This window comes from Lotus japonicus, chromosome 3, assembly GCF_012489685.1.
Source record: "Lotus japonicus ecotype B-129 chromosome 3, LjGifu_v1.2".
NCBI classification, from domain to species: domain Eukaryota; kingdom Viridiplantae; phylum Streptophyta; class Magnoliopsida; order Fabales; family Fabaceae; genus Lotus; species Lotus japonicus.
This window is the reverse complement of record NC_080043.1, coordinates 92,867,049-92,879,895: the sequence shown is the minus strand read 5'-3', so window position 1 is coordinate 92,879,895 and position 12,847 is coordinate 92,867,049. Positions and strand designations below refer to the sequence as shown.

Here is a 12,847-nt window from a genome sequence, read left to right as displayed (position 1 = left end):
ATTGAAGTTCTTATTATCTTGAAAACAACCAAAATAATAAAAGATAATATAACTTAGAATTTATAAATGAACCCAAATTTTAAAATTGTGCAAATAACAAAACTTGTAAAGTAAAAATCAATTTGTCTTCAATCATCACCAAACAATGATAACTGCTAAATCAAAATATAAATTTATTAAAAATAAATTTAAAAGACTGAAATTTTCTCATCTCTTTTTAATTTATTCTTCTTGTTGTTTAATCATTTTTGGAACCTTGTTTACAGATATCTGAGTATCGTTACTAACATTAACTCTAGTCTTTGCTTTCACACCAATCATCCTGCCAATTGAAGTTGGAGTTCCAACACATGATAGTCCAATTCACTTTGTTTGGGTGAATTGTTAGCCTAATTTTCAAAATTATAAGATAAAGACACAATTCATATTTTAATAATGTATTACATAAACATGAATAGTAAATTTGTTGTATATATTATTTGTTACCAAATCTATTGATAGATTTAATATATGTTTGCATAATTTTAAAGTAGACACCTAAATGTAAGTCATGTTAAAAGAGATGGTAACAAAATGGCTCATAAGCTAGATTCACTGGCCCATGAGTTTCCTAATAGGGGTTGGTGGGATAATTTCCCTCCAGTTATTAGTTCTCTTATTCTTGTTGATGTATTTGTTGTTTTAATTTAATGAAAGTCGTACTTGCCATAAAAGAAAAGTAGACACCTAACTGTAGCATTCTGGTAACCCTAATTGCACTTTCTAATAAAATATTTTCCATCTTCATCTCTCACTTCAGTTAAGCAATTCCTCATTAGGCACGCACGATATGATCAACTTTTCAACAAATATTTTAGCAATATTTTTTGATGTATATTTAAATATAATACCTAACTTTTCAAATCATTTCAAAATAAGAACAAATGTGTAGGATCACGCGCTTACCACTACGCCAAAACCAATTGGTGTTAGTGAGGGCGCAACGTTATTTCTTATAGCGTAGCAGACAGCGCCCCGTTTCGAATGCTACCTGCAGGCAGGATGCTGGCCCACCTGGACCCAACAATCCCCCCCCCCAGCACCTGCCAGCCAAACTAGCTGCACAGCATGCCTTCCGTGGGATTCGAACACGGGACCTGGCTCTGATACCACTTGTAGGATCACGCGCTTACCACTACGCCAAAACCAATTGGTGTTAGTGAGGGCGCAACGTTATTTCTTATAGCGTAGCAGACAGCGCCCCGTTTCGAATGCTACCTGCAGGCAGGATGCTGGCCCACCTGGACCCAACAAAATGGACCATCGTGTTCTTCAGCAACATATTGTAAAAATTGTTGAGCGAAATTTTCCCAAAGTGTACACCTCAAGTTTCACTTCCGTTAAAATTTAATCGCTAAAGTAAATAAATATATATTCTAAATTTAAAAAATCACAAGAAGATTAAAGTATAGTACTTACTCTAGAGCATCCAAATCAACAACAACACATATATATATATATATATATATATATATATATATATCTGATTGTTGTAACTCATTTTTTGAAATCAGATTGTTCACATTTGGTTATGACAACACATATAACATTTGCATCAAAATCTTGAAAATGATGATCTTTTTTTTTTATAGAAAAAATAGAAATGTGTTTGAGACACACCGATCAATTTCTCATCCTCTCTACGTTTGTTCAAATATAGAAGGATACAGTGTGAATTTAAACCCATAAAAGATAATTTGTAAACCTTCTATTGGTTTAAATGCGGTGGTCAAATTGAAGTACAACCTGGAGGGATGAGTGCAAGATTTATACTTGTAATTATTGATATCAACGTTGATCATGAGAATCTTGTAGCACAACCCCTCTCTTAAGGTTGACTCTAATTTTGCAATGTGGATACTCGAGACCGTGCACTGAATTTTGCCACCCTAAACAAATGTAATAGAATCAAAACTTTTCATGGAAGAATTCTCATTTTTTTTTTCAAAAAACGTCCACATACTCAGACCATGTTACACATCAGAATTTTCAAAAAATGTCAACAAACTCAGATCTTGTTACACATCATATTTTTTTCGCGCAAGTAAGGAAAAAAAAGAAGAAAATCTACTAAAATACATACGATATTAATTTTTTCATAAACTAACCTTAGCATCCATGAGGAGCATGTCGACTAAGTCTAGTTGGTCAGAATATTTTATGTTTGGGACTATCATCAAAGTTTTTCCATCGTTAGTAATCTTGATTATGGAGGTATAGGATCAACGTTTGAACTCATCATGTATTATCTCTAAAGTCATTGATAAGGTGAAGGAAAAAGATGATGCTTTGCTTTTAAGAAATTCAGTTTTAGTGGTTTATTTATAATAAACCGTAAAATAATTTGTTACAACAAATTACCGTATCTGTTTCATTATCATTAATAAGCCATGATTAATTTGTAAAGTAGCCTTTCAAAAAAAGATTGTAAAGTCAATAATATTTTTTAATGAAATTAAAAATGAAGGAAATAATAATGATAATGAACTTCAAAATTTTACCCAATTCAAAATGAAGGAATTATGTTCTTAATTCAATTTACATGCAAAAAATATTTGATTTCGCAATATATTTTGATTTCCAATTCCAAATTTGAGTTTGTAGTCTTCTGAAATTTTCTTCTCAAAATGGTGTTTTTCTAAAATTGGGATTATATTTCTGCATTTGATTAGAATGCATAAATTTTCAAATGCAAAAATTATGAGTATGCATTCATCAGAATTTTAAAAGAGTAATTATTCGATGGTCCATTAATTAAAATTTAATTACTTTGACTTTAGTTGTGATTGGAGACATTCAATTGAATGACTACTTCAAAACAAATTCAAAATTCGAACGTAGATTTAACATTGTTTTTACCTCCAAAATAATATCAAAATTATTAATCAAATTTAATATTAATTTTTATTTATTTATTAAAAAAAACATTTTTTATTTGTTCGTCTATTATTTTTTTGGTACATTGAAAATATAAATTGCGTCATTCAATGATTGATCTCTGGACCTGATCACCCTAACCCATATGTCTCAAGTAAAGGTTACATAAAAATTGAAATTAAACATTAAAAATTTGAAGTTTCGCAATATTTAAAAATAAAATATTAATTACATTAATTAAAAATAATTTCTATGTATATAATTTTTAATTTGGGATTATTTATGTTATATTTTCAAACTTTATTTTTATCCTAATATTTGATTTATTTTCAAATAGTATTTCAAGTAAAATTTACATAAAAAATAGAAAAATCAAATTGAAAATAAATTTTCCCTGTTTCTGCATTTTTGTAATTTATCATAGCATTAAAAATGATATTAAATAGGGAGAGTCATGATCATATGTTGTAACAAAAAAAGTGGGATACATTTTTTTTTGAGGGAATCTGGATGAATTGGGGAGTGCCACGTGGCATAGGTTTTCTAGAAGAAAACCTTCTTTTCATATATATATATAGATAGTGTAAAGTTTTTAAAATTATGGGATTTAAATGTATTTTTTATCTTTGGATTAAAGAAAATTATTGATTTGATATTTCATTTTGTGCATGATTTTTGCCCATTATTTTTGGAATATATATATATATATATATATATATATATATATATATATATATATATTCAAGTTCTCAATGTCACTTAAATGATTAGATGGTTGTGTACTCATTATTCGTGTGTTCAAGTTCTATTATGTGGCTTCTTTAGTGAAATGATGATTAAGCCTGATTTGGTGAACCTTAAATCTAACTAAGCCATTGAAGAGTATAGGAGTGTGTTGGTCAAGACGAAGAAGCCATAATTAAGGGAGATCAAGCACCAGAGATGAAGAATGAATGGGTCAATATGTGTTTCATACGAATAGGACGAATGTGGATGCGGAGAATGATTGGTAGTTTCGACATCGATGACCAAAAAGACCCTTGGAAAGAAGTCTTTTGGAGGTGTCGATATTAAGATGTAAGTTATTTCAATTCAACCTTTCAATTTATGATTGATTATATACTACCATTCTTCATGTTTTTTCTATGACCGGTTATCTTATACTACCTCTGGCGAGCAGCGAACCAGAAAGAGACAGCTAGCGGTGAGTAAGCAGAGATAGGGAGCAACGAGATTGACCGAAAAAATAACATTGACAACAAGCTTGCGAGCCAGGCAAAAGCGCGCTACCAATGGGTGATTCAAAGGAACCAAACCCTCAAACCAACCGGTGATTCTTTGGTACTCATATAAAAGTGGAGGAGTTTCATATTTTTTTAGCTTAACTTACCATTTTTATTTTATAACAAACTTTTATAGTAATTTATAATTTACTCCTTTATACTTTAAATAATGAGATAAATGGCTTCGAACTCTCTCATTCTCATTTTGAAAGAGTAGTGTAGGAACACCCTTTTTAAAAACAAAGTATACTTAACATTCAAATGATGCCAAAATTCAAATAAAAATATAACCGAAGCTTCGTGAAATATTCTTCAACAAGTCTAACTTATTAAACAAAAAAAATACAAAACATACAAACACATGATGGAAATTGGAAAATAAAAATGGAAAATGGGTTTCACTTGCTTAGATCAAATTTCACGAGAGGTGGCAATTTCATTGCTCTTCCATTTGCTGATATAAACACAGAATGCAGATAGCAGCATGTTGTTCAACCTAACAAGTGCTTCCTTATCTGCATGTACTTGATTGAGTAAAACAATTAGTAACCTTAACAAGTCAAATGTTGTCAATCCAACAGAGGGCATGTTTGGTTACACAATGAGTCAAAATTACGGTGGATATAAACAACTTCTCTTAACTTTTGAGGTTGTCCACTATGATTTGGATTTCTTCGTGATTTTTCGTTGTGTATCCAAACATGCATGCAACAAAATGAATAGAAGGAGTGTGTGATAATGAACATGCCTCGGGCAATTTTTGGCGGAAAATGACATCAAGACGTGCGTCAAGGGTGTTCTCCAACACTATCTTCCCATCCTCAGAAGCCAATATCACTCCTCCGGAGCTTCATAAACAAAATTAACCACGCATACAAAGCAAGTCATAATCAAGAGCTTAATTGAGTGTTAATTAGTAATACTACTTTCTCATTCTTCCAAACTTAATTAAGCGTTAGTAAAACTATCAGATAAACAAATCAAACGAACATTAGGAAGTAATTTGAGAGTCATTTCATCAAAATTTACATCAGCAGAGTTAAGTGGAGATACCAAAAAGGTTCATGTGAATCCGTTGCACCGTTTTTAGGAGGTGGTGGGAGGTAAACACGATCATCAAGGGTAACCTTTGGGGCTTGCATGTTGGCTTTCTCGGAGTATTGTTTTTTCGCTTCATCGAGCACAGACTCTACTAGCTTTCGATCACCCTCTCTGCATCTTAGTAGCACTGATGGTTCCCTCAGCCGTAGTAAACCCTGCAACAACAATTTGTTTGTGAAAGAAAGCTATAATCTCTAGGCTATAAGTTATTTGATGTCGTTTTAATAAACGTTATGAGCTAGTGAAGTAAGCTCCTTCCGGAAACGTCTCCAAAGAGCTTATAAATTAATTAGTCAAATAATTTTTAAACTACCTGAACGATCATGTCTTTGACGAGTTTCTTGTAAGCTTTCTTATCATTTGAGATGCGTAAAAGGCCCTTTTTAGCAGAATCCTTCATAGAATTCACCAGCTCATCTTGTGCTTGGAGAACCTTTATACGGGATGCATTCAGCTGCATTGAGTACTCACTGCTCATATGCAAATAAATGTTTCATTCATTAATTTGTGATCAATCTTGGCTTGTGAAAAAGAAACAAAATTATATGAACTCACATCTTTCTACGAACATCAATTTGTTTGGCTTTTCGCTCGTACTCTTGTCTGATCTTTCTCTTCTCAGCTTCAAGTAATTGAAGTTTCTCAATATTGAACTCCTACTTATGAAATAATGAGTGATAATTAGTCAAATTTCATAAGGGTAACTCACCATTGCATTGATATTGTTATTTATTACTATAATATGCTGCAAAATGTAGCACAAACGATGATAACAATTGTGTCTATTTAGGAAGAAAATGCATGTGTGTTTGTGTATGAATGTATAAACATATGTGTGGTTGATTCAAATGATACATTATTGATTCTTTTTAAGTAAGATCTCTGGTTCGAGTCTCCACCAACAAGTGGATTTCCTGACTTGAACATGATTATATGATGTATGTGTTAGGGCCAAAAAGAGTATAGACAAACCTCCTCCGCCGCAACAGATATTTCATTGGCTTTCTCCTCGGCCTCTTGGCGGATGAACCTGATCATCTGCTGGATCTGCTGCGACACATCTGCGTCCTTCATCTTTCCTTTCCTTTTGGTTTTTGACAGAACCTACAAACATGGAAATACAAGCTCTGCGGTTATTTTACTGACAAGCTCTCGAATTAAAGAGAAACATAAGAGAAAATGAAAGGGGTATCTTTGCCTCCTATAGTAAAATGTTTTCTCCAAATGTAGCAGCAGGAACGAAAGTGTAACTATGTTATAGTTTAATATGTGTTGTGATAAATAACAGTAGAGGAAAAAAATAAAAACATAAAGCTATTAACTAGCCTCCATCCACGCTTTGGTTTCGGTCTGTTAAGGGGTTGAATCTTGAACAGAATGTGTCCTATTTTTGGAATATTGAACAAGTAAAACAAGGACATATGAGAAAAATGAGTGTTTTTAAGTCAGACAAGATCGACCTTTGATAGTTTCATGCAATTATCTTATAAATTATGAGTTTATTAGTGTACACTGTTGTGTAAAGAGTTTCACTCAATTTTCCGATGTAACAAAAAAAAAGAGTTTCACTAAATGTCCAATCTTATATATCATGTCATTTTCCTATTTTAGTAGTTTTATTTATTTATTTATTATGCGGTGAAAAAATGGTGATTTCTAAGTGAGTGTATGTGCGGAACTATTTTACACTGTGAGTACACAGTTATTAAACTCAAATTGTAATTTTCTTGTCCAAAAAGCAAATGGATGTGAGGGATTAGATTGGGCAAACGTCCGTTTGCATTCATTCAACTGAAACAAAAACACACGGCATGCGTTGCCACATGCATTTTCTATTAGGCATTTTGTAATTTTACTTTAATTTGATTATGCTTCACATCACCTATTCTTTTCTTTCCCAAATTGGAGTTGGCTTACCAGTTTTATTGAAGAGGGTTAGAATAATTATACTCTAATACCTTAGCTGTCATAGGCAGACTGCCAAGCCCTCTTGTGTAAAGGGTAGCTAGAAAGCTTGCAAAGGTTTGAATGAGAAACTACACTTATGATGGTAGACGTCTATGTTCCCTTCATCAGGAATTATAAAACAAGGAAAAAACAAAATTTCACATGTGATTCAAGAAAGTGACTTCCTGATAATTACATTTACACTCAAAATTATGGCAGTGTATGGTTCAGGATTAGGATATCTTACATTGAAATTTCACATGATCTTTTCATGACAAAATTTTGTGTCTATCTCTCTCGTTATATACAGGTGTTAATAAGAGAGACCATCTGAATATTTATGTAGAGAGAGATAGACGCAAGTTTCACATGATAAGGATCCAAATCCCCATAGTTTGTATAAAATAAAATAAAATAAAAGTTACTTGCATGTACACCGAAAATATAAGTGTGGGTTCCTCCTGTGGTGGGCAAACTGAAAGTGAATATTGATGCTGGGTGGGCTGGGAAGGAAGGGACTGGTTTTGGTCTGGTGATAAGAGATGAAAGGGGCAAGTTTCAGGCTTCTGCGGTTCATTATGTCCCTTATAGGATGGACCCTTTATTGGCTGAAGCTTTGTGTCTCAGGTGGAGTTTGAATTTGGTAGTGGATTGGGGGTTGGATGATGTGATTTTCTCATCAGATTGCAAGCAGCTGGTGGATGCGTATGCAGAGCCTCAGAGTTTCCCTGTACTGTTTGTGTTGTTACAAGATTGTTTGGGTCTAGCCAGGAATTTTTCTTTTTTTCAGTTTATGTTTGAACCTCGAGGCACTAATAGAGTGGCCAATACTTTAGCAGCAAATAGTTTTACATATAAAGATTGTACTTGGTGGGATGACCCACCTGTGGATATTTTACTCAGCTTAGCTGCTGATGCTCCTGATGTAGATTCTCATTGATTTGAATATAATTGGTTACTTTTGTCTTCAAAAAAAAAAAAAGAAAATATAAATGAATGGAACTTAACAAAATCACTTGATCACAAGGTTTTTGATTCAGAAATAACTAGATTGAGCTTGCAGGAGCTCCAACAATGCCAAAACTTTTGCAACTGTTGGCTTCAATCCAGAATCATTCTTCTGTGCCAGATCAATAAGAACTGCCTCAGCAGATTCACCATATTTTACTCTGTACCCATCAACCCTGAATATTCTCTCCAACATCCACAGTGCTTTTTCTTGAACCTTCAAATTACCAGTTTCTAAAATTTTCACAATAGGGTCTACTCCTGACAATTCAGCTATGCATTTCACACCTCCTTCCCAAATTTCATCCTGCAAGAGAGTTGAAAGGGCACTCAGAGAAGCTTCCACTGCTTCCTCATCCTTATCTACCAATATTTGGATAAGTGGAGAAACAGCACCTGCTTTAATCAGACAAAAAGTGCTGTTCACAAAGCAATAGCCATCATGAACTTCACAATATGCATTATTAACTGAGTGAGAAGCACACAACCACCTTGACTTCCAAGACCTCCTGAGAGGTAGAGAATTTTGTGATAGTTGAGCCAGAGAGGTAGCAGCTCTAAATTTTGTGATTGTTGAACCACCTGAGAGAACTTTTACAAGCAAAGGAATCACCCCTTGCTCTGCTGAAAGAAGTTGTAGTTTCTTGTCAGAGGCACACGTGAACCGGATTACAATACCTGCAATACTCTCAGCTATGATACTTCTTGTGAGTGAGTTACTTCCAGTGCTTGAATCCATAATGTGTACCAACATTGGCAACAAATTTGCTCTCTTTAGCATATCTGTCACTTTCTTATCGTTAACCGGAAGATTACTCAGTATGCCAACAGCATTAGCCTTTTCATTATCTGATGTTGTTGATATGACAATGTTAACAATGTTGAGAAGATGAGTTTGATCAAGATGTTCACTAAACTCTTCTGTTAGATCTTTGGAGAGAGTATATAGCAAACTCAAGGCCTTGCTCCTTATTTTAGTTTCCTTCAGAAGGGGTAAAATTAGCTGAAGGGCACCTTTTTCCTTCATTTTTCTTCTCACTTTAGAAGCACCAGGATGGGACGCAATGCTGTCTAGAGCTTCTAATAGATGACCTTGAATTACCTTGCTGTTGTTAAGACTCAAAAGTGAAAGCATTTGCTGCGCCGCGTCTTGGTTTACAAGAAAGGATTCTGACTGAGCAATTCTTGCGAGCATAGCTGATGCAGGCTCCCGCAAAGTCATGAGCACAGAAGTTACAGAGAAAAGGAGTTGCAGCAGATATCCTACAATTCCAGTTTTGACCAGACGTTGCACATTTTCGGTCAAGCTCGAAAGGTTTTGCAATGCATTTAGAGCAGATAACTTGGACTCAAGCTTCCCTGAGTTAAACATTTTGACAAGGGATTCAACTGCCCCCTCTTGTCCAAGGGAAAGTTTGCAGTGATCAGTGAGAACCAACCTAGAAAGTGATGTTGCCATAAGGATTTTGTTCATGTCAGATCCTGCGATAACATGGTCTGAATTGAAGTTTTCAAGTTAAGGGAATGCAGAGAAATTTACTTCAACTCCTATTATGGGCTCATCTATAAACTACACATGTAACTAAGTAAAGATGAAAGTAATTGCTCCACTGCTTTATTTGAAGAACAAGTTTGGCCTTTAGGGTGCCATTTCTGTTGATCAATGCAATCTTGATTAATCAGTTTATTGCAATTACAGCTCAGTCCTAAATTTTAAATTCATATTGACCCCACACCTTAATTCATTGAGTTGAATCAAAAGGGTTTTTTTACTTAATTACAGTGAGTTGAATCAAAAGGCTCACTTTAGCAACATCTAATGCCTACAAATTTTGCAAAACAGGTATTAGGTTTGAAGTAGTTGGTTGAAGATCCTTATTTTTTGGCTGGATTAGTTTTGAAGTCTCATTGCAACTATTGTGTAAACATAGCATTTAATTTACCTTCACATTTGAAGATGCTACAAAAGTTTTCCGTGACATTCTCACTATTGAACCAGCTAGTTGCAATTTGTTTGATTTATATAATTAAAATCGTTAACATAGACCCAAATACAGGACATCATACAAACTAAATTTGTTATCAGTAAATGCATGTCACATTTAGATAGAGGGAAACACCAACTCATGCTATCAGATTACATTATAAGGTTTGCCAAGACTATCAGATTATTATATAAAATCCAGAGATATGATGATTTTCATCCTCAACTAATTATAGTTCTTAAATCACTTGTATTAATATGATCAATGCATGCTCCATATAAAATAACAAAGAAATTTAGCAATTTCAGTGAAGCAAAATTTAGCACTACCTTTCTCCAAATAATGCACTAGTGGCCTAAAGTAACCAGCTGCAGCCATATGAAGTGCATTTTGAGAATTACTGGATAATATATCCAATAACTTTGCTGCATCATGTGAAGCAACAGGGTCAATTCCATTCAGGATAGAAGTTAACATAAGAATGCACCCCTTAATTCTTCCAATCTGACGTCTAACTGCGGCAAGGTCAGATAGTTCTAGCAACAGTCCCACTGTTTCCCTCCTCTCTTCTTCACCCCTTATTAGAGACTTCACCAATGCTGATAAAAACTCAATATTTGCCATCTTCTCCTGCACAGAAGTACTTTAGAACATAAGATAACTAAAAACTAGAAGTGCTTTGAATTCACGGTGCGCTTGGGTAAACAGATTAATTAAGTCCTTTATGACAATAAGCGCTTATCACATAAGTACTTATTCAATAACTTAATTTGAGAAGCTTGTTGAAATAAGTTGAAAATAGGTCGTAGGTAGGCATAAGCACTTATTCATAAGCTAATATAAGTAGCTTATGAAAATAAGCTCAAAATAGCTTATAAGTAGGTCATAAGCTATTTACACAAACTCTCACAAACACTTTCATAAGCACTTATGTTTTAAAATAAGATCAAATAAGCTCTTCCAAATGGGACAATCTCACTGGATTTTACCTTTGACTCATCATTTCCCAAGGCGATACTTCGTAGCAATTGAATGACTGTGAGCCTATCTTCTGCCTTACATGAACTTAGACGATTAAAAAGAACACAAACAATAAAATTCTCATTAATTAAACCACTATCCAGTTGTCCATCCCTGATTAACTTCTTTAGTCTCATAAGTACAACAGCAAATTCTTCAGCACTACCATTCTTAAGTTGCAGCACAACATCCTCAAGGGTGACAATGACATTAACTATTTCCTCTTCTATTTCCCCTTCCACCTTCACATCCCTGACAAAATTTGACACTGGACTTGAAGTTAGACTAGTATTATATCCACCAAATCTTGCATTCATCAACTGCTTTTGCAATACACCAATCTTTTCTCTAAAATCTGTGGACACTTCAAGGCTAGCCACAATAAGCAGGCCAAATGATCGACCAAGATCACGAGTTATGTCCTCAATTTGTTTAACAGGCTCTTTCAAATAGGGACTTCTGATCAAAGCTTTAGCACGGTTAAGCTCATTCTCAATTGATTCCAACGATTTTCTAATAGCTGGCTTGCCCATGATTGTGCTTTTGTCCCTCAAATCATTGAAGATAGGTGCGAATTTCTCAACGAGCATAGCAAACTCATCAAAAGCATCTATCTCAATTTCAGGATTCTTGGCAAAAGAAGCAACCTCATTGCTTAGCACTATTAGCTCTGATAGGAATTCAGAAAAGTCTCGCTTTTCCATCATAATTAGTTAATCATTCATGAAAACTGTATTTTTGGAGAAAAAAAAGAATAATCAGTTAAAGAAGAGAATAAATAAACTATAGCTGGGAAACAACAGATAGTTATTTAAGTTAACTGATAAGAAGTGAATAGAAACAGAAAGAAAATCACACAAGCAGTACAAGAAAGAAACTCAGGGAAAGTGAATGGTACCTGCAGAGAGATTGCAAAGCTGATCAGACAAAGGAAACTGATTATTCTACTCTTGAGCTTAGTTAGAATCTCAGGCCCCACATGTTTAAAGATGAGAATTTTTCAAGAAATCCAAACCAACAAGCAAAGAATAAGACCACCCCACTTGTTCTTCTTCTTACTGTTGGCCTTGAACCTGAAGGGTAAAACAAGGGGTTTGAAGTTTGGAATGAATATAGTAAGAACAAGTCATTTTAAGATGGCTATGACTGTGACCCAATAAATATAAGATTGTATTGTATATTCTCCTACTTTGTTCCACATGGTATCTTTCTCTTCTCTGTCTTTATTTATTGGATGAGCTTGGCCATTTGCTCCCACTTGCTTGGACCCTTTAATCTTTCTTTCCAGGTCCATTTCCAAGCTTTTTCTTCCTTACCCTTCAGCTTTGGATGAAGAAAACTAAGTGGCAAAGCAAACAGTAGCTGACTTTGGTATTAGTCAGCAATCCCCACAGCCACGTAATTGCTTTGGAAAATGACATGTTTTGAACAACTTGTAGTTGTTTTTGGACCAAGTCTTCGAACAAGAAGTGTAAGACAGTGTTTGGATTGGGTAGTCTGAATTGGTAAAGTAAACTTGTTTTCTCACCTTCCATAGCTTTTGTACCCAGGTGGTATAGTTTATTTTGGAAATTACAATTTTGGGGA

The 12,847-nt window shown here is 34.2% G+C and overlaps 2 protein-coding genes across 3 annotated transcripts; both read right to left on the bottom strand.

The window, feature by feature from the left end:
• Nucleotides 1-4,503: 4,503 nt before the first annotated feature.
• Nucleotides 4,504-6,412, bottom strand: LOC130743041 (V-type proton ATPase subunit E2-like). Its single transcript, XM_057595148.1, has 5 exons — nt 6,273-6,412; nt 5,856-5,956; nt 5,614-5,770; nt 5,253-5,455; nt 4,504-5,047 (listed from the first exon to the last, which is right to left on the bottom strand). The coding sequence occupies exons 1-5, from the start codon at nt 6,372-6,374 to the stop codon at nt 4,837-4,839; spliced, it is 774 nt and encodes a 257-aa protein (XP_057451131.1). The 5' UTR covers nt 6,375-6,412; the 3' UTR covers nt 4,504-4,836.
• Nucleotides 6,413-8,140: 1,728 nt separating this feature from the next.
• On the bottom strand, nt 8,141-12,575 carry LOC130747507 (U-box domain-containing protein 44-like). Of its 2 annotated transcripts, XM_057600465.1 has the most exons (5): nt 12,450-12,464; nt 12,159-12,333; nt 11,230-11,990; nt 10,570-10,870; nt 8,141-9,737 (listed from the first exon to the last, which is right to left on the bottom strand). In XM_057600465.1, the coding sequence occupies exons 3-5, from the start codon at nt 11,965-11,967 to the stop codon at nt 8,284-8,286; spliced, it is 2,493 nt and encodes an 830-aa protein (XP_057456448.1). In that variant the 5' UTR covers nt 11,968-11,990; nt 12,159-12,333; nt 12,450-12,464; the 3' UTR covers nt 8,141-8,283. The 2 variants fall into 2 exon arrangements, with proteins under 2 accessions (XP_057456448.1, XP_057456447.1); XM_057600464.1 differs by having other exon boundaries at nt 12,159-12,575.
• Between the last annotated feature and the right edge of the window lie 272 nt (nt 12,576-12,847).